This window comes from Engraulis encrasicolus, chromosome 14 (genome assembly GCF_034702125.1).
Source record: "Engraulis encrasicolus isolate BLACKSEA-1 chromosome 14, IST_EnEncr_1.0, whole genome shotgun sequence".
NCBI lineage: Eukaryota > Metazoa > Chordata > Actinopteri > Clupeiformes > Engraulidae > Engraulis > Engraulis encrasicolus.
The window spans coordinates 3,246,571-3,269,742 of NC_085870.1; the positions used below are offsets into that span (position 1 = coordinate 3,246,571).

The following is a 23,172-nucleotide window of genomic DNA, read 5'->3' on the forward strand; positions in this document are numbered from 1 at the left end:
ATAAGGGATCCGGTTAAACTCGTATCAAAATTGAAAAACAAAACAATGATTTTGCCCATGTAAATGAAAGATGAATCACCGCACACTGGTATCTTTGCTGGTAGTTTATTTGGTGAATGATTTTGCCCATGTTAACAGAGAAGCACAATAAAACATGTCATTTAAAATAAATAATAATTTTTCATCCGTTTAGGTGTAAACATAACAAGTGGATAAAAAACGTTAAACTTCATTTTAACGTGTGCGTTTTAGCCCCCTAAATGGGATATTTTTAAATCAGGATTTTTGATATACGGATCTTAAAACTCTGATAACGTGTAAATGGAAGGCCAAAACTAATGCGTTTTCAAAAAGCTCCATATACATGTAAACAGCTTCTAATACATGCCTAACTGTTTGTATAAGTGACTAATAAGTCATACAGTAGCCTCTTACTGCAGCTGGGGTCGCCGGCGACCCTATTCACTTGCTGAAAATGCTTAACTACATCATAACAACATTGCTATGCCATTACAGAGAGCCATAGTGCTGCGCTAAGGGGTTAAGCAAAACAATTCACATCTTTTGTTTGTTGCCAGTTGTACAGTTCAGTCATTATTGATAGTCGTAATCAGGCCGTAGTAGGGCCTTGATTTTGCTTACCACATGCCTTGTAAATCACTTATACAGACAGTTAGGCATGTTTTAGTGGCTGATATGTGCACGCTACTCGAAAGTGTTACCCTCTACTCCAGGGGTGGGGAACCTTTGTCTCGAGGGCCGTTTGTGGCCCTTGAGGCCTTTTTATCCGGCCCCCGATATAATTATAATGTAATGCAGCTTGACATGAAATATGACATATTTTGTAAAGGAATCTTAGAAAATACATTTCCAATACAATTAAGTTATACTCAGGGGACCTAGAGAAGGTGGGGACTGTTTTAAAGGTGTCTACCTTCAATATAGGCCTAAATTGCATGGGGAAATCCTGATTTGCGTTCATAGTACGGCTCTCGGAGGACTTTTATGCCCCTTGTAGGAATTTGAAGTGGGCCCTCGAATGAAAAAGGTTCCCCACCCCTGCTCTACTCAGATAAAAAAGACAGAGGGCGCACTTTAATGCTCTCAGACATGCTTTACAGAGGACGCCTCATATTCACCCATTCACGCACGCACATATTAACACACTCATGCTGAGATTGCTATGCATGGCACCAGCCAGCATGTCAGCCAGCAGGATGGGGCTATGCATAGTGGATAGTTAGTATGCATAGCATGCTAGGAATAGTAGCCATGAATATGCATGAAAATGTATGCATATGTATTGTCTAGGAACTATAAATTGTAAATTGTTTCTGAATTACAGCAGATTAATTATCTATGAATCTCTACTGTGCTGTGTGTGCACAACCATGCAATTTTAAAAACACTGCCAGTTTCATTGTCGAAAAAAAATGGCAACATGTCTAGACTAGCATAATCTAAAATTAACTTTAAATCATGAATTTCAGTTAAGTTATGAATACATTTCCATAACATACAACCATAGTCACATAATGAAAGAACTCAAGAATAATTAAATCAATGCAGTTAAGAAGGAGCATAATGGCACCATGGCAACCGCATCAGGCGGGCATTTCTTGAAACCATAGTCGGCAACTACATTAGCAACTTTGTTGTTTGCAATGCAATTTCCCATTGGCAACTACCGAAGTTGCTAGCTGGCCAACAACTAGGCTTTCGAGAAACGCACCCCAGCTTTGCCCAAGAAAACATAACTGGAAAAAAAAATAAAGTAAACTGAAACAACTTCAGCAAAGTTCAAATATATGAATGAATGAATGAATGAATGAATGAATGAATGAATGAATACAGCAAAGACAAGCAAGCAATAACTCACAGGAACATTGAAAATAAATAAATGAAGGTGCCTGTCGGCTTAGAGCTGTACAGAGTTGCTGCCACGCTCGGCAGCTCACCAGAGGTGCGTTTCTCGATAGCATAGTTGTTAGCCAGCATTCAGTAGTTGCCAATGGGAAATTGCATTGGAAACAACAAAGTAGCTAATGTAGTTAGCAACTATGGTTTCGAGAAACTTACCAAAGATTTGCTGCCACACTCCGCAGCATATCAGTATTTTTTTTTAGCTGTGGTAACGTAACGTAAATTAACTGAAACAACTTGAGCAAAGTTCAAATATATGAATGAATGTCTGTATGAGCACTGTCTATGTCCATACTGTCTTAAGTCCATGTATAAGTACTGTCTATGTCTATACTGTCTATGTCCTTACCTAGATTAGTCTATGTCTGTATGGGAAAGCAAGAAATGTAATTTCAAATTCTTTGTATGACCAGTGCATGTAAAGAAATTGACAATAAAACCTACTTGACTTGACTTGACTTGAATGAATGAATGAATGAATGAATGGATGAATGGATGGATGGATGGATGGATGGATGGATGGATGGATGGATGGATGGATGGATGGATGGATGGATGGATGAATGCAGCAAAAGCAAGCAAGCAATAATAATTCACAGCAACACTCAAAATAAATGCTGTACAAAGTTGCTGCCACACTCGGCAGCACACCAGGTTTTTTTAGTGGTGATAACCAGGGCTTGACACTGGCACCTGCCAACCGACCAAATGCTGATGAAACTTGGCTGTGGCTGGTAACAATTTCAGTGTCACTAGCCAATTTGACAGGTATCTTATTCTATGGTATGACATATCAGAATAGCCTGCAATATACTGCACCTTGCCCCCTGTACATCGATTGTGTATCAGTTGTTTGTAGAAGCTTGAGAAAAAGCTCAATTACTCATTTTCTATTTGTATGATTTATTTCCATGTAGAAAGCTCTGCACTCACCTTCTTGCTTTAGCACCTCATCTTCTGAAGTTAGTCATGACGATAAATAAAAAAAGAAACAATATCTAATTTGTGGCTAGTAGAATAGCTGAATGGCTAGTGACTCGGGAAAACCACAGTGGCCAGCAAGCGCAAAAGTTAATGTCAAGCCCTGGTGATAACGTAACGTAAGGTAACGCACCTCCTTTGGATGAGGTAGTCCTCCAGGATGTCCAGGCAGCGCACCATCTGGGAGAAGACGAGCACCTTGTGTCCCCCGGCGATGAGGCGCGGCAGCAGCTTGTCGATCAGGACCAGCTTGCCCGAGGCCTGGATCATGGCCTGCAGCTGGAAGTCCAGGGCGTCCGGGCTGTGCTGCTTCCTGAAGCTCTCCAGGATCTTCTCTTCTGCACCTGTGGAGAAAATAACGGGAAGGAGGGTTGGGTTGGGTTTATTTTAGGGATGTAAATAAAATCGAAATGTATCGATGTATCGGAAGTATCGGCCAGCGATTTAATCAAATCGCATCGTATTGTGGGGAATTCTTAAGTATTGAAAAAAATCGAATCCCTGATTTAAGAAATCAATACCGTATCGTATCATCATGAAGGCTGTGATTTACACCCCTAGTTTATTTGTCATCTATTCAAGTAAACTAACTAAACTGATATGAGTGCATAAAAAAAGACGTGAAAAACAGGGGATAACACACAGGAAATATAATTCAATGATGAGACTGCCACTAGACAGGGCAAGAAGGTTGGGTTGTGGGGGAGATTGATATTATTTTTATATTTTTTTCTGTCTTTTTTTTTTTTTTTAAGTGATGGCTATTTTCTCATTATTTATATATTTTGCTTTCTGCTTTTATAAAAGTGGTGTTTTTTACCCGAAAGGCAGAGTGCGTAGTGTGAAACAGTGGGAGCCAAAAATACAGGAGGTGAGAAATTGAAATGTGTTTGTGCTTGCACGTGTATGTGTGTGGGAGCATATATGTGTGTGTGTGTTTGTCCGTGTGTGTGTGTCCATGTGTGTATGTGGCAAGAGTGTAGAAGGTGGTGAGGAGGGAGGGAACGCAAGGCCACAGGGTTAGACCCCACCCTGTGTGTAGTATATGTGTGTGTGTGTGTGTGTGTGTGTGTGTGTGTGTGTGTGTGTGTGTGTGTGTGTGTGTGTGTGTGTGTGTGTGTGTGTGTGTGTGTGTGCGCTTGCGCGTGCCTGTGTGCGTATGCTTGTGTGTGTGTACGCATGAATGCATGCATGTGCATGAACGCTATTTGATATCTCTCACAGCAGAACAAAAACACAAACCAATGGTGCAAGATTCAACAACACCGCTTGCACAACCACACATGTAATGTATTACAACTAGGGCTGCACGATATCGGAAAGAAATTCGATACTTGATAACAGCATGCAATAGCTCGATAACGATATTTAAACAATATTTAGAAATAGAGGTGCTCCGATCACCATTTTTTGGGTCCGATCACCGATACCGATCACCAAAAATCTTTATCTGCCGATTACCGATCATTGCCGATCACAAAAATGATTTCCTATTTTTTTAATAGCCTATTAATTATCCTTATTGAATACCATTTCTGCCCATAAACCAATCAATCTTAATTTGCACATGTCTATTACAGTATTAGGCTATTATTATTATTATTATTATCATTATCATTATTATTGTTATTATTATTATTATTATTATTATTATTATCTTTCAGACTAGTGTTGGTAATACAGTCTACAGTATTAATCAATGTATAAGTTATTGCATAGAATAACTAAACTATTTAAGATTGAACTGAAACTGAAACATTGTCTTTACTTCCACATACGAGAAAAAACAACCTGTCGCTTTAAATGAGCAGCCTCGTGAGGAGAGCCCCTCCCCTCTTTGTCACCGTCCACATTTGCAGTGCTCCACTACCGTTCTGAATCTCTCTCTCAAGTTTTAACCACATCTGTCGCCGTTTGGTGTTTCAGCGACTATCAAACTAATCGAATGACTGCCAATTACAACTTTGAAAACAATAATTGACATGTTTGTGCTGACAACGTGAAGTTGTCGCGTGCTGACCAAGGCAACTACACAGGTTATAACGTAACATGGCTCACTGGCGAGTACTCAATCGCAAATTACATTGTCAGGTAAACGGCGCATGGATCGGAAAATCAGATCATTGTTGATGCAGATATGGTTATGAATGGTGGAAATGAAGGGGGGAATGGCGAAAAGTTATAGACAAGCAAAGATGCCTTCTTTTGTTGCAGTTGCAGCTGTGCAGAGCCAGCGCCTACATGCAGCGCCAGGTGTAAAGGCAAATGGTTGCGTGAGGAATTTAATATCTCTCGATCGGTTTTTTGATCGGCATGTTTTTCCGATCACCGATCAGGCTATTTTTGGCCATTATCGGCCGGTCATGATCGGCAGCCGAGCAATCGGAGCACCTCTATTTAGAAATACAGCAGAGTGTTTTTCTTGTCACTAATTTGTCTGTGTGGGGGTCGTGACTTTGGTGATGGCGGGCTTCTTGCGCATATCGCCGCTCTGGATATCGCGATTTCGATACATTTTCTATATATTGTGTAGCCCTAATTACGACATGAACTAGGAGCCACTATGCAGGGCGCAGAGGCCAAAGAGCAACATGGACACATCGCAGTGTTTCCCATACATAGATAGACCATTCTGTGGTGCAGCATCATAGAATGAAAATTGAGCACCACAAATTGATCAACAGCCACACATACTGCAGATCTCAATGGGGATATACACATGACAATTGCCCTGACCTGACATTATGGTGGGAGACACACATCAATCATTACCAGTTTACCAGCATCATTACGGTTTCCTATGCAGTATATTTATGTGCCTGCTTTACAGGGAAGTAGGGCTGTAACGATATTGTATCGAACCGAGAAATCGTGATACACAGAGTCACGATACTGTATCGTGATACAAGGAGGCAGTATCGTGATACGCCCTTTCAAAGTTTTATTATCCATTAGTCCAGAACACAACCTTATGATTTGATGTGATAGTGTTTCCAAACTTCAGTGGAGATACATTTCAGAAATCGTGGGGTGTATCAAACTGTAGGTCAAAAATCGTGATACGAACCAAATCGTGAGTTGAGCGTATCGTTACAGCCCTACAGGGAAGCTTTCAATCTTATTGGTCTTGTATAATGACAATAAACTTAATATATTACAGAGATATAATACATTGAAATGAAAAAGTGATTAAAATAGAAAAATAAAGTAGTTTCATCAAGAAAACTGTGATACAATTTTTTTTTCCATAATCGTGAAGCCCTACCATTAAGTATCCATCGCATTGTATTCGATTCTATACATGTATTTTTTTTGTTTGTTTATAAACACAGTATTTAGGAGGGGTAGGACACTGGCAGCCAACCACGTGAGCTAAATTTTTTGACCGACAGCGGTTTCCAACAATCAGAGATTGTGTTGTGCGCAGCTAGGGGAAAATAAAAATTAGAACTTATGTATTCCTTACCAGTGATGAGGTAGGGGTGGTTGCAGCACTTGCGGAGCTCCATCATGGTGTTGATGAGGTTGGGCATGTTGTGCTGGTTGGCGCCCTTGGCCAGGAAGGTGAAGTTCTTCTCCAGGATGGCGCGGTAGTACTTCTTCTGCATGTTGGTCAGCTCCACCTCGATGATGGTCTCCTCCTTGGGCGCCAGGTTCTTCTCCACGTCGTCCTTCAGCCTCCGCAGCATCATGGGCTTCAGGATGGCCTGCAGCTTCTTCACCTGTGAGAGTAGAGTGATTTAAAAAAGAAAATCCAGAAATTAACTCTAAAGAATATATATAAATTGATCTTCTCCACGTCGTCCTTCAGCCTCCGCAGCATCATGGGCTTCAGGATGGCCTGCAGCTTCTTCACCTGTTAGAGTAGAGTGATTTATTGTCACTAATAATAATAATAATAAATCCAGAAATTAACTCTAAAGAATATATATAAATTGATCTTCTCCACGTCGTCCTTCAGCCTCCTCAGCATCATGGGCTTCAGGATGGCCTGTAGCTTCTTCACCTGTTACCACACATATGCAAGTGATGATATGAGTCCTTGCTTAAAGTGACACTGTCCCATTACTGGAAATAAGCTCGTATTAAACCTCCCCTTGAGTTAAATAATAGGGTTTTATCGTTCTCCTTTACTTTCAACTGTTCTCTGGGTATGGCAGTGCAAATTGTACCTCCAAGCTAGCAGTTAACATTGAGTCCAGCTGGTCTCATAGGAGTCAATGTTAACTGCTAGCTTGGAGGTACAATTTGCACTGCCGTACTCAGGGCCAACACAATTGTTTCCGGTTGTGATGGAGTGACCATCACTAGGGTTGTGGGTGTGTTCTGACTCGCACGCCAACGAGCCTGGCTATTTGGTGTAGCGGTCAGAGCCCCAGTTTACTACCCCAGAAGGTCTGGGTTCGTGTCCTGCAGCTTCTTCACCTGTTAGAGTAGTATTGTCACTACATAGATACAGCGAGAGGATGTTTGGAAGCAACCCACAGATGCCCACAAAATTAAAGATATATTAACAGTGTAACTAATGTGATGAGAAAAAATGAAGCTATGAAATATGCAATCAACCAGCTGATGATTCAGAGCGAGTGCAGGATTCAAGTATTCAAATGTCCACACACGCGCGCACACAAACACACACACACACACACACACACACACACACACACACACACACACACACACACACACACACACACACACACACACACACACACACACACACACACACACACACACACACACACACACACACACACACACACACACACGTTAATTAAGACACATATGCAAGCAATATGAGTCCTTGCTAAAGGTCAGGGCCAACACAATTGTTTTCGGGTCAGTGCCTTAAGACAGGCGTTCCCAAACTTTACCATGACAAGGCCCCCCATATACCGGTGCATTCCAGCCAAGGCCCCCCTTACATGGGTTGCGCCACACTATCTTTTCTGTGGACCCCCTTTCACAACCATAGTGAAGGGCCTGAGGCAGTGTCCCACAAGGATATAAAATAAATAGGAATATTGTTCAGCTTATTTTTGTGTTATTTTGTTGCATGTTATTCAGTTTATTATATATATATTATATTTTATGTTGCATGTTATTCAGTTTATTATATATATAAGTATTTATTTTTTGTTGTGCTATATTTTTCCTGCCATCCTACCACAGCCCCCCTAGCACCTCCTCGTGGCCCCCCCAGGGGTCCCCGGCCCCCACTTTGAAAACCACTGCCTTAAGACACGACATCTGTTATGAGTTCGCTGTTACCAGACTGACAGTGATCAAGTGATACTGGACTGTGTTACGTCGCAGTAGTGTAGTACTATGGTAGTGAGGTTTTTTCAACAAATAGTAAAGCGATACTTTGGCGCTCTTTGGCAAAACATACTCTACCCCCCAATCATTGAGTTGTCCATTTCTTACCTCATTTGTCTCCCATCATACTTTTACAGAGGGTTCAACTAACTCCAAGCCACGATATCTCTGGACCGAAAAGAGCTGTGCTGAGCGGTTGGTTGCCCGTTTATTACCTGCTCCTCTGTTTTCAGGTCAAGCCACGATATCTGTGGACCATAAAGAGCTGTGCTAAGCGGTTGCCCGTTTCTTACCTGCTCCTCTGTTTTCAGGTCCCCGAACTCCTCGAGGAAGGTGGTCTCGGAGGGGAACTGAAGTGGCTCCAGGAAGTTGAGCAGGCTGAAGAGTTCCTCCACAGAGTTCTGGAGTGGCGTGCCAGTCAACAGCACCTTGTGCTCCTGGAATGGAAGAAAGCAATGAATCGTCAGCAAAGTATGACAAAAGACCAACAAAGGTCGGCGTCTGCGCCTGCACTTAACACCCGTGTATTGCTTGGTGCGTGCACTCCCAAAAAGTAGTAATCACTCAAGATAATGGAAAAAAGGAGGCACCTCCTTTTTTCCATTATCGTCAGCAAAGTAACCAGAACAGTTAAAGGGGTAACACTTTACTTGACGCCGGTGTCATAAGCATGTCATTACAGTGTCATAATACATAGTCATAGATAAGTCATAAACATTATGTCAATGTCATAAACATTTTACGACTGTTGGCCTTAAGTGACCTTTGGTTATGGCAAAGACAACCTTGCATAACTGCGCTATGACACTATTAGTACACTGTAATAACATGCTCATGACACTGGCGTCAAGTAAAGTGTTAAAGGCTTAAAGGCCGTTAAAGGCTTAAATAAACTTTTTCATTTTTCAAGACCAAGAAAGGCCAAGATTTTTGTACCTCAAGTTTTGGCTACTTTGCCTCTGTAGCCTTCATCAGAAGTGACGTTGGTGTCACTCAATGTTGGCGTTATAGGCTTACTCTTTTTTTTTTGTGCATCTATAATTATGCATCAAGTTTGGCAGCATATCTACAGAAATATGTACAGGTATGGTTTCACAATGTCAATCCACTTTATTTGTGCAATAAGATCATACCATTACAATGTAACGCCAAACTACTAGTCGTGTAATTATATCCATAACAGTACTTCTGCGTACTTTAACTTTCTGCATCTCTGACCATTCTAGCGTGCAATGGAAACGTTGCTTTTCATTGTGTATTTTTCTCTTCATGCAGGGTCCTGATAACACTTTTTGTTCCCTCCCAGCTGAGTGCAGCACTGACTCGTCTCTCTAGTACGTTGTCCGTATTTCCTGTTTTGAATCATCAACTAGTTCACTGCTGCAGCACTGCTGGACACTGCTGCAGCACACTGCTTAACGGCCCTCCACGTGAGAGTGCTGCAGCATAGCGTGTAGGGATGCACCGATAACGATACTGCTCATTATACTCGTACTCGTACTCGTCAAGCACTTGTCGATACTAGGAACGATACAGCTGTTACACAAAAAAATGCAAAATCTTGTCACATTCTGTGGACTTGAAAGCAGCATGGAAAAAAGTGCCACCTCATACATTTACTAACATTTAAATATACACGTACATGGAAATGGACAATAAAATAATCACAGGAGGATAAAAACAAGGCCATGTGTTTATTTTCATTGTATTTTGGTGGTAAAGGGTATCGGTATCGGTACTCGTATCGTCAAGTTCACACATTAATGTACTCGTACTTGTATCAGTTTTCAAAAAAGTGATATCGGTGCATCCCTAATAGCGTGGCATATCCATTCTGCCTGAATGGGTTTTTGTAACGGCAAGAAACAGATGCCAGCTAGCAAAGCAACTCAGCGTTCAATATCTGCTTCTGACACCTGGCCAGGATACCCAAACTATATATTTTTTTTAAATAGTTTTTGGGCCGTTTTTGCCTTTATTTCGATAGGACAGTGCGCCACGGTAGGGCCAGGATACCCAAACTAAATGAGCTGATATCCCTATAAGCTTTTTCTGTAAGCTTGTTGTGGTGGCGTGTCAGCTGCCCATATCTAACAGGAGGCCGTGGCCAAGTGGTAGGGCACTCGCCTGCCATGCGGCTGACCCAGGTGAGGTTCGATTCCCGGCCCGGGTCCTTTGCTGACCCCTCCCCGTCTCTCTCCCAAGTTGCTTGCTGTCACACTGTCCTTTCAAATTAAGTCGAAAAAGACCCCAAAAAAATCTTAAAACAGGAGGCTGTGAAGTTGCGGGTCCAGCTGTGCAGGAAGACCTTTTTTTCCATTAAAGGTGCACCGTGTAAGATTGTGGCCAGAGTAGGTATTGCAACTACAGTAAGCTGCTCATTGAAACTGTGCTGCCTATTGCCAAATTTGATCATGAATATTAATACATAATAAACCAATATTTACTAGTATGACTAGCATGGATATTACACTGTGCAACTTCAAGTTCATTAAGTCTACAAGTCGCGGTCGAGGCTCAAACGGCTAAGTCACTGCATTGTTCCACCAGGGACTCGGGTTCCATTCCGGTGTTCTGACAGGTTTTCCTACATTGTCATATTTTCCTACGTAATATTGTTTACAGTAAAATACAAAACAGTAACAACAAACAGGGTGTTAGATTTACGAGATGAAAGATATGAAAATAAAATCGCATGGTCATGGATACAAGTACTACCAAAAACCTGGATTTTAAACCGCTAGCAAAACCGCTAGCATAACGAGTCAGTTAGCTAAGTTGCCAGGGTCACACTTCAATTTCTAAGACACACATACACAAATAACGATAATAAACACACACTTGTAGTGTAAATTGTAAATTTAAGTACTGTATTTATCTGTTCTCCGCTAATATTGCACAGTCTTAGGATCAGCTGGTGTTGACGTTTCATGGTCTGTGCATGCCCAATAGGGGTTTGTAGGATTATCTAGCAGGTAGGAGTATTTTACAGAACACCAGCCCAGAGGTAATTTGCACAATCCTCCACCCTCTCTCTCTCCCGTTAACTTCCTGTAACCATCTCACTGTCCTATCAAATAAAGGCATATAAGAATATACAATATGAAAAGTCGGCCCTGCCGTTCCTCAATCTGTAGGGCACTGCACTGTTACACCGGGGACCCGGGTTCGATCCCGGCCCGAGGTCATTTCCCGATCCTCCTCCCCCATCTCTCTCTCTCTCTCCCACTCTCTCATGTCATCATCTCACGCTATCCTTTTAATAAAGGCATAAAAACCCTATTTGGTTTTTTTTGTATTTTTAAGAATATGTGGCCCTGCCGTGGCCAACCGGTAGGGCACTCGCCTGCCCTAAAAGTTTTCTCTAGGCTCACCAGATTCATGAGCTTGAGCCCCTCCAGGAGTTTGCAGTTGCGGTTTTTCAGCCGGTGGGCCTCGTCGATCACCACGCAGCGCCAGTGTATCTTCTTCAGCTCCGGACAGTCGGCCATGATCATCTCGAACGTCGTGATCACACCGTGGAACTTGAAATTACCATTCACAGGGTTCCCCTGCAAAACGCAGAAACAGGAAGACAAAAACGTAAATATGACGACCATAAGAAACCTAAGAGCGAACCTGAAGACGCAGTGGGTGCAACGCGTTGTTCACTCCAAAAAAATAAAGAGATAAAAAGAACAGTAAACCAGTGTGCGGTGTTTAATGAACTTTTCATATTGATCAAGTTTTCCTGCCTTACACCTGCACCTGGTCAGCTGAAGGGTTGTACTACACAAGGACTTCTGGTAACACTTTATTTTAGGGATACATCTATTAGCACTAATACATACAATGTTATTATATGGTTGTGACGTCATCTGTCGAATGCTCCATTCATTTCAACGGGGCTCCCCAACGTTCGGACGTCTGTTATTTTTCGATAACGGACGGGTTGGTCTATAACAGACCGCTGTCAATGGCAACAAGACTTTTCACTGCTAAAGCGACTTTTCATCAAGACTCTAATCAGCTGCTGTGATAGACAGCACCCGTTGTCCTGGCTACCGCTGTCAATGGCAACAAGACGTTCACTGCTAAAGCCACTGGCTTGTATACAAGTCAGTGGCTAAAGCGAATGTTTCATATCACTCCGCAGGGGGTCCGGTCTTTTGTCACTCTAATCAGCTGCTGTGATAGACAACACCTGTTGTCCTGGCTAGCCTACCTAGCTGTTGCCTAGCGGTGTTCCACAACGGCACTGTTTTGTTTTGCGCAGCAACAATCTTAACATTAAATAGCCTAGGTCTAAAGAAATGACCCCGCATGTGTGAATCATTTAAGTATATCCATATAATAAGCGGGTTAACTTTCGGCGAGTCGGTCGCTTTGTGGAATAGCAGCACTTCAGAGAGAACAAGACCCCTCCGCTCCGCGTCGGGGTCTAAAGATTCTCTCTGTCGTGCTGCTATTCCACGGTAGCGACCTTCTCGCCGAACGTTAACCCTTACTTAATGCCTGCATAAGTAAATATATATAAACTGCCCCACGACACAATACAAGTCGATTCGTTCGACGGCCGTAGGATCGATGCATCAATACAAATCTATTATTATTTACACCCCAAATTGTGTTGTTGCCTTAAAAACCTTTTAAAAACTGGGCAAATGCATTTTTCCACCTTCTGCCACTCACTCAACATTTTGTTTTATTTCCTTCCCTTGCAGTTCTGTGTTCAATGACTCCTTAGGGCTTTTGTGTTGAATGTGACTATGAGGCACTTTTGTCTTAACGCCCCCATGTGAACTGTCTCATAAAAATACATTCTGGTACTCAGTTATAAAAATTGCATTCACTGGCGGTTGCTATGAAAATGAAAAAAAAATAAAAATGAATGCAGCGTTGTTTTACTCCATACCAACAAACACAAACAACCAAGGCTTTGTTTACATGAGAGTTTTAGGTTCGAGTCTTGAGAGCCTCACATGCTGAGAGCTAAGGAGGAGAAACTGGGTTGAGAAAGTAAGGTGCTGTTTCCACGTAGCTGGATATTTTTAAATGTGGATATTTTTTCTCCTGTTAAGGTGGAAACACAACAAGTGGATAAAAATAAAGACTCCATTGTAACAGGTGGGTTTTAGCTCCCTAAATGGGATAATATTAAAGCTGGATTTTTAATATGGGGATTTTAAAAAGGCCAAAACCTAAGCCCCCCACACCTGGGCTTGCATGCCCATGAAGGCCCGGGTTCGAGTCCGGCATGAGTCATTTCCCAACCCTACCCTGTCTCTCTTCACACTCACTTCCTGTCGCACCTTCATTCTCTTCATCCGAAATAAAGTCCTAAAAAGCCCATAAAAAATATCTAAAAAGGCAAAAACCAATACATTTTCAAAAATATCCGGCTAAGTGGAAACATCACCTAAAAGTCCTGCCAGATATCCCTTATACACAAAGAATTTAGATTGGATGAGAACTAACACGCAATGGAAAAGTGTTACTGGGATGGCTGCCCCTGGGTCAAAGACGTGCAAAATGGCATTGTCATTCAGTGTAACGGATGCCTTCTGCTGACTGTAACTGTAAAAAACATGACTCTTTTTATTCATTTATTGCTACAGGGAATTCATGAAGGCCTCGGCTGTCATCCATTCACTTGAAAGAATTTAAAAATCATGTTTTTTTGCCGTTACAGTCGGCGGAAGGTGTCCGTAACACTTAATGACAAAGACGTCTTTGACCCCCCTGCAAGAGGGTCACATGTTCGTCACGGTGAAGTAAGGAAAGTAAGGTGTTTTAGGTTAGCAGTGTCTGCAGATGCTCACATGTTCGTCGCGGTGGTACATCTCGTACTGCAGGATCATCTGCCGGCTGATCTGGCTGCCGTGGTACACGATCACGTTGATCTCCGTCCAGGTGCGGAACTCGCGCTCCCAGTTGGTGATGGTGGAGAGCGGCGCGATGATGAGGAAGGGCCCGCGGATGCCCATGCTGAAGATCTCGTACAGGAAGGTGATGGACTGGATGGTCTTGCCCAGGCCCATCTCGTCCGCCAGGATGCAGTTTTTCCTGCGTGGCAATGGAGGCAATAGAGAACGCAGCAAATAACATGCAGTGTTAACCCATTGATGCTGGATGCTGCGTTGCGCAACATTGGCCCTGGCGCCTGGAGCTGCATTACGCAACATTCAGACTCATGAGATTTGAGACAACTTTATTAAAAATCTCTGTTTGTTTGAGAAGAATGAACACATTCTAATGAAAGATGATGGCCTTAGCGTTTAAATGCAACTCAGTGCATATTTTTATGTGCTTCAGAAGCTGAGATATTTAGGTTTTTATAGGCTGAGGGCAATTTTTCTTAAAAAAGGGCTCAGGCATTCAGCACCCTTTTTTGCAGGTGCCTTAGGCGCCAACGGGTTAAATGTTGTTTATATATAAACGTAGTTCTGGAGGAAGTGCCATCATTACTTGCTCCCGCCTTCGCGCATATTTAAATCCCTCCTTCTCTCTTTCACCTGTCATGCGCGAAGGCTTCCCGAATTCTCCCACAACCACCTCCCCATACTCCTCCATTTCACTAGAACACCCAGCTACACATCCTCTATACACATAGGGGGGGGAAGCGGATCTCATCCCGCATGAGCTCCGCTTAAAGCATCCCAGGACCGAGGCCAGCTAACATGCCAAACATGCATATTGTACACCAAGTACTCAAGGACAAACTGGTGAATTCCATCTGTATTGTATTTGGTCCTCGATTACTCTCAAAGTATATGGAACACATGGAGTAAATAGAGAACATCTTCACAGAAAGGGTGTGCGATTTGTGGGGGGAAAAAACACACAAAAAAAACTGGATATTTTAAAGATTTTAAGCAACATCATTGGGGTTAAATTAAACCTGGATTAAAATAGTGTACGTAGGAGTCGAGATATCAGAACCAGAAGGCGGGACATTCCCCTAAAATCTCACCCTGTTCACAGACATGTTGACAATGGAATAGTTTCATCATACTGTGACCGTGGCAACAATGACTGACACTGAGGGATGAGAGAGGGATCTGAAGCGGACAGCAATAATAACCCGAGTGGTTTGGGGCATTGCCTAAGCTTTGTAGAACTTTTTCAGTTTCTTGACCGTGATACGATAAATGCTGTTATAATAACAGTCTTAACGAGATGTCATATCTCAAGAGGCATTCCCCATGTGCAAATAAGTACATAAAGATAAAAGCCCTTCTAGGGATGGGCATTGGAAATTAGCTTTTGGCTATAAATGCTATGATGCTTGCTGTTTGGTTGTTATGCAACCTACATGTTATGTATCTGTCAATATCAAATAAACTAAACTAAACTAAATAATATTGTAAAGTAAGCTAGTGCAAAGCGACTGGAGACAACGTAAATACACACGCAGGAGATGTGAACTTCTCACCTGTTGTACCAGTGAAATAAAAGCCCTCACCTGTTGTACCAGTTGAATAGTAGCCCTCAACTGTTGTACCAGTGAAATAAAAGCCCTCACCTGTTGTAACAGTTGAATAAAAGTAAATAATATTATATTATATTACCTGTTGTACCAGTTGAATAGTAGCCAGTTTAGGAGATGTGAACTTCTCACCTGTTGTACCAGTTGAATAGTAGCCAGTTTAGGAGATGTGAACTTCTCACCTGTTGTACCAGTTGAATAGTAGCCAGTTCATGCCCTCCAGCTGGTACTCCCTCAGTTGGTTGCCGTTCCTGTAGTCATGTGACTTCTCCAGCTTCTGCCACCTATCAGGCTGCGGCCTCTCCTACACATAACATCAATGCAATACGAAGTTTAAGATTTTAAAATAATTCTATAATAAAATAGGATAAGATAAACTTTATTGTCTGCTTGCACAGAAATTTGTCTTGCATGACACTTCTCCACAATCCACATGTAAACGCACATTAAAAACACATAAAACACAATATGGCCTACAGAGTCTGGTCATCTAGGTCCATAAGCTGTTAGGGCAGCACAGTCCAATATATTAAGTTAATAAACCATCTTAAATATTCCTGAGTGGTATTAAAAAAATAAGTATGCAAACATGTAATCATAGTAAAGTGTACACTTAGCCTCTTATAGCAGGTGGGCCTGTCGACGGGCCTACTGACTCTTTGCTGAAAACACTTAACTGCATCATAACAAAATTGCCATGACAATGCAGAGAGGCTTAAAGTGATACTGTCCCATTTTTGGAAATAAGCTTATTTTACACATTCGCTTGAGTTAAATAATAGGGTTTTACCGTTCTTGTGTACTTTCAACCGTTTTCTAGTTATGACAGTGCAAATTTTACCTCCAAGCTAACAGTAAACATTGACTCCTATGAGACCAGTTAGCCGCGAGCTGGTCTCATAGGACTCAATGTTAACTGCTAGCATGGAGGTAAAATTTGCACTGCCATACCTCGAGAACGGTTGAAAGTACAGGAGAACGGTAAAACCCTATCATTTAACTCAAGGGGAGGTGTAAAATAAGCTTATTTCCAAATATGGGATAGTATCACTTTAAGTAACCGATTAAGACCGAGTCATTACCATGTTGGTGACAATAAGGTTATAACAGAGGCACTGCGCTAAGGGGTGAAGGAGGTTCTTTTGAACAATAGGACATTAACGATAAACCTGAACCTTAAACCTTACAATTGTTAGGGCAAGTACTGCAATATTAATCCGTGGAAAGATTGTTACCATTTTGTGTAGAGAAAATAGTTACGGAATCTTATCTTTTGAAGGAGGAAACCAACGCACACCAGAGGTTTCGAGGTGCAGGTAGGTAGCGGGTGCCAGATCAGTTTTGTAGAAGAAGATACCGCACATTCTTACTCTTGTCCATCGTGCTGCAATTTATTTACAAAACAAAATCTTATCTTACCACATATTTCATATCCGGAATTTTCTTCAGCTCCTCAAACTCGCGGATCTTCCCGGGGTCGACGTCCTCCTGCAGCTCCCATGTGGCTTCCTCATAGGACAGAGAGCACCACTTCACCAGGTAGTGAGTCACCTCCTGCAACAACACACGTGGACACAGGAAATGTACTGTATGTGGGTAGATGACATGTGGATTATTCAACAGAACCTCATTACGTACTGCAATATTGACCTGCAAACACGCACACGCACGCATGCGCACACGCGCACGCACGCACGCACGCACGCACGCATACACACACACACACACACACACACACACACACACACACACGCACACACACACACACACGCACAGGAAAATGCATTATCCTATATAAATGCTCCTCTTTATATTTCTGCTGAAACTAATGACAGACAGAAGCTAATGGACTGGACTGCTGTACGTAATCCTATAAGGTCGTCATTAGCGCCACACCAACCCATAAGACTAGGGGTCGACCGATACAGGTTTTTTAATGGCCGATGCGATACCGATTTTTTTTTTCATCACCCTTGGCCGATACCCGATTTCCGATACCCATTATTTGGGGCCGATATGGGTTTGAAAAAAAGGTTAAAAAATGACAAATATTCTAGGTCCCAAGTTAAAAATAAACATTCCTTTAACATTATCAAATTGAACTTGTAACATTTCAACACCCACTCTAACAATCAGGTAATGTCTAACAATCAAGTCATAAAAAAATAAAGTGTCTTGGTGCTTTTAAAAAAAAACCTGAATGACATAAAATAATAAATATTGCGTATAGGCCAAAACCACACGCATATCGGCCGATACCGATACACTTGAAAAATGCAAATATCGGCCCGATATCGAACCGATATATATATCGGTCTATCCTTACATAAGAGCGTTACTCCACGACCCCGTATGAGGGATGTCAATGCGCATATTCGCCGCATGCGGTAGCAGCGTAAACAGACACATAAATCAGCTAATGGGTGGGCGGCTAATGTGAAAGTAAAGACCCACCGGGCCAAGATCCCCCCACCCACCACACACACACACACACACACACACACACAGATGTGCATATGTGCATGCATTGACCAACTCATACAGACAAACATGCAAGCAAAGCACACATTGCTGTCACACATACACTCACATAGAGCAATACACACCAGGAGCAACAGGGGGTTAAGTATCTTGCTCAAGGACACAATGATGGAGTGGGGCTCGAACCTGCAACCTTTGGGTCGCCAAGCGCCTCCTCTACCACCTGAGCTACCACCGCCCCGTGTATGCAGGGGCGGCAAAGGGGCCAGTTGTCCCAGGCCCATGGAATTTGTCTTGGGCCTGGCCAGAGCTGTCGTACACACAGCGGCACTGCTTTGTGTGCAAGGGAATGTATGGAAGGAAGTATGTAAACAGATGTGTATGGGAGGATATGTTGAAGGCCATGTTGGATCTGTGCTGTGATGTGTTTTAAGTGTATGCTGCTGGACACCTTCATCTCCTTATGGGTTCAATACAGTGCACATGCTGTACGTAGTCTGATCTACTGCTCTACTTCCTGGGCTTACTGCTATGCTATCCAGGCTTGTTTCATTTGTTTAACCCAGTGGTTCTCAAACTTTTTGTGTGGAGTACCACCTGAGAAAATATTGAGCTCTCCGAGTACCATCTTGACAACCAACATTAGAACATAGCAGCAAAAGCCTTCCATAATCACTTTTGCTATGTGTAAATTAATTCTTCCAAGTACCACCAGAGGTGTCTCAAGAACCACCAGTGGTACGCGTACCACAGTTTGAGCACCACTGGTTTAACCCATTTTGTCCTAAGCCCTTTTTGGGAAAGGGTGCCCTCTTCCTATTAAATCCTAAATATCTCTGCCTCCGAAGCACATACAAACATGAAATGAGTTACATTTAAAAGCCAAGACCCTCCTCTTGCATTATAATGTGTTCATTCAGCTCTAACATACCCACATATTTAATAAAACAGCTCAAATCTCAAAATCCTGAATGCAGCGTGTATGTGTCTCCAGGACACAATGGGTTAATGGACAAATTAGAAAGCACACCCACCCACACCAGTCAGCAGCAGTTTATGATTAGCACGAAAATTAGCACAAAGAGGAAACTGATGAAGCTTATTACTATTATTGCGCTCTAATTATGCAGTGTCATGCATACTGCAGGGGATTTGACACATGTGCCCATGTGTCTCTCACAAGGAGAGTAGAGACAGGAGGGCTTACTCATGTCATAACAGCATAGTACGAAATGATGGCCAGGGGAGTACGGTAATTTTATTCTTCTTCTACGGTCAGTATTGGAAGCATCAGGGAAGCATGCAATGACACTTCCGCGAGGGTCGGAGTGTGGAACAGGTCATAGGACAGCGTGAATGTTTGTCAGCTGTCCTTAATTACCCCCAGCAATTACTGCTGACCAACAGCTGCGGTTAATTTGGCCACAAATTATCCATCATGGTGTCGCCCCCACTGACCATGCGCAAGGGAGTACGGAAATTGTATCCATCGCACCCACTGGCCAATGACCATGCGCAAGGGAGTTAATTTTCCATCCACTCAGGCAACTCCCCAGTACTACACCGTGGCCAATGCATTTCCCCCCGAGAGATTGTTCTTCTGTGTCGAGTTTCTTTGGTCTCTCATTTTACACAGACATACAGGGGTTGGAAAAAATAACTGAGACAAAAAAAAAAAAAAAAAAGACAATATTTCATTTACTAAATGTAATTATTATTCACATTTTATTTTCTTTGCAATTTTTAAATGTGCCCCTTTCTGCCCATGCTCTTCTCCTCCACCACCCTCCTTTCCCTCAGTGCTGCCAAATTAGCCTGTCTCTGTGCTCTATCCCCATTTCCAGATCCACTGACATGAGCACACAACCTCCTGTCTAGTGTCTACCTCTCAACATTTCACATCATCCATTTTAAACATTTCCACCCCAGTTCTATTTATTCCATTTCATTACCCCCCCCCCCCCCATTATTTTCATTATTTGCAATGTAGTTTTTATTCTATTCCATTGTATTACATTCTATTAGTTTTTATTCCATTTCCTCTGAAAACAGTGAATCACATCACACATGCCCCACATACACACAAACATTTAGCATACAGCCAAACACAGACAGCCAAACACTACAAAACCTCACACGCCATCACTCAAACCTCACATACAGTAGGGCCTATAGGCCTACACCTCACACAAACACAGCATGCCTTCAACACGCGTCACACAAACTACACCTTTAACATAGGCTATACAAAAACACATAACCACACTACAAAACTTCACATCCTCCACACAGCATCATTCAAACTTCACACACAGCATAAGTCAAATACCATGGACAATGCACAGAAGAGAGGGAGGAGAGGAGAAGAGATGAAGGGAGAGGACAGGAGAGAACACATTCACAGACACAGACCATTGAGAGTAAATAGAATTCTATTTACTCTCAATGACACAGACACACATGTGCAATAACGTGCATGATGTCTTATCTTACTATGCGCGTTATGCTGTTGCTTTAGGACTTTAAACTCCTCCAGGATTAAATATACTACCATGCGCTAGGAATGACAAGTAGGCTACTAGCCTACACTATGTCGAAAATAAACAAACAATAACATCACGGAGAACTTACTTTCATAACGTCGGTAGTTTTTTGTTTTGTTTGTTATTGTTTTTCACTTACTCGCACATCCATGTCAAATCCATGCAGGGTATTTGCGATCGCGTGGGAGTGATTAGGAAACGGCAACTCCATCATATGCATTTGCGAGGACTTGGCAAATGTCAGACGAGGAAGATGACAGCTACGCTGATATTATTCTCCCAGCGCTGTCCTGCTCTGTCCAGCCCAAGCCGTTTTCGCTCCACCACCACCACTTCATTTCAGCGTCACTACAGTTATTACTTGCATTCACCGACACCTAACCTTGCATTAACCACTGCCACATTCTTTATCACCCGTTGAAAACCTACAAAACCGAAGTAATCCGCGCTCGTCCTCTTATTGACATTTTATTTATCAACACCGGTTCCGCGCGGGCTTCAAGCCTTCAAACATGCAGCCAGTGAATGTGAAGCTGCGTCCTTGTGATTAAACGGCAGCCAATGGGTGTGGGTTACATCATGACTAGTGTTTATGGGTAATGTAGGAAATCTCGCCGTCTTTACGTATATCAGACAGGCAGCTGTTTACCCTTCAGAACTTCAGTCGGGCGCTACTGGCTACCCCCCCATAAAAAAACTCTTCGGATCTGCACGATTCACATAAGTCACCTATTTTGAAATCAAAACGGCGAATTTCGCCGAAAGGTGACAAGTTTGCAGGTATGCAAGAGCCACAGTATCCAAGGTAATGTCTGCATACCACCAAGAAGGATGAACAACATCCAACAGGATTAACTGTGGATGCAAGAGGACCTAATGACACTAAAATGGCAGGTGTCTCAATTAGTTTGTCCAACTCCTGTACAGTACTCGCATTACACCTCTACTTCCCATCCACTTAACTGTAGCTGTGTCTCGCATCCAGAGAGCTCATCAAAGACTATGACTCCAACTCCTATTGTCATCGTGACACAGCACTCCACAGCACACAAGTGCACACTGTTGCACACAACGAAATTGCATTCATGCCTTAACCGTGCAAGGGGGGCAGCCCTCAATGGCGCCTGAAAGGGAGCAGTGCGGCGGGACGGTACCATGCTCGGGGTACCTCGGTCATGGGTGAGCGGTTAGGGCGTCAGACTTGCATCCCAGAGGTTGCCGGTTCGACTCCCGACCCGCCAGGTTGGTGGGGGGAGTAATCAACCAGTGCTCTCCCCCATCCTCCTCCATGACTGAGGTACCCTGAGCATGGTACCGTCCCACCGCACTGCTCCCCATGGGGCGCCACTGAGGGCTGCCCCCTTGCACGGGTCAGGCATAAATGCAATTTCGTTGTGTGCAGTGTGCAGTGTTCACTTGTGTGCTGTGGAGTGCTGTGTCACAATGACAATGGGAGTTGGAGTTTCCCAATGGGCTTTCACTTTTCTTTCTTTCATGGAGGAGGATGGGGGACAGCACTGGCTAATTACTCCCCCCCACCAACCTGGCTGGGGATAGGGGTGTAGGTGGGGGCGGGGGAGGGAGGGAGGGGGGGGGTTCGGTTGTGGACTTGAGCACTGAAAACTGAAGCTGAATTAAGCAGCCTGAAATTAACCACCACCCCCACTACACACCGCACACACACGCAGCCGCGCACGCACGCACACACACACACACTTTTCGGTATTACAGAGAAGAGTGAACTGAAGCATTGAAGTCTGTGCGAATGTTGTAGATCTGTTTGAAAACACATGCCAGAGTTTGCCATGCATTTCTCTCACACACACACACACACACACACACACACACACACACACACACACACACACACACACACACACACACACACACACACACACACACACACTCCATCCCTGCAGCTCCCCCTGCCCCTTCCCCTGCCCCTGCTCACCTCTCCAGTTTCCGTATCCGTGGTGATGGCCACCTCCAGCACGCGGTCCACCTCGATGTAGTCTGGATTAAACAGGTCCTCATCCGGCTGCATGGGAACAGGGAATACAGAGAGAGAGAGACTTTATTAATTCCCAAGGGGAAATTGAGTGCCACCTGGTCATACACACAACACATAACAGGAAGACAAGACAAATACATAATAAATAACAGCTAAGAAATACATAAAAACAGTCCATCATAAAAACACACAAAGAATCTCAACAACATTATAAAACAGTAAAAAGTCACTCAGCAGCTGTTGTTAAAAATTCTTATAGCTGCAGGAATAAAAGATCTTCTGAACCTTTCCAATACAGGGAAGAAATACAGGGATTTCAAATTAGGGATTGTACTGTACCATATTGATATAGGGGTGGATTAAACAGGAGAGATGAAGGGAGGGAACACTGGGATTAAAGATCAGAGATTGTACTGCTGGGTAAAAGACGTGCAAAATGGCATTGT

The 23,172-nt window shown here is 43.0% G+C and overlaps 1 protein-coding gene across 1 annotated transcript in view; it reads right to left on the reverse strand.

The window, feature by feature from the left end:
• Window positions 1–23,172, reverse strand: part of chd6 (chromodomain helicase DNA binding protein 6) — a 109,248-nt gene that overhangs the window by 52,187 nt on the left and 33,889 nt on the right. Inside the window, exons 9-16 of the mRNA XM_063214795.1 lie at window positions 22,667–22,753; window positions 17,111–17,245; window positions 15,874–15,995; window positions 14,025–14,268; window positions 11,598–11,774; window positions 8,517–8,660; window positions 6,371–6,626; window positions 3,038–3,248 (exon numbers count right to left, since the gene is read on the reverse strand). Of these exons, the coding sequence (XP_063070865.1) occupies window positions 3,038–3,248; window positions 6,371–6,626; window positions 8,517–8,660; window positions 11,598–11,774; window positions 14,025–14,268; window positions 15,874–15,995; window positions 17,111–17,245; window positions 22,667–22,753 (1,376 nt within the window). The remainder of the gene's footprint in view (window positions 1–3,037; window positions 3,249–6,370; window positions 6,627–8,516; window positions 8,661–11,597; window positions 11,775–14,024; window positions 14,269–15,873; window positions 15,996–17,110; window positions 17,246–22,666; window positions 22,754–23,172) is intronic.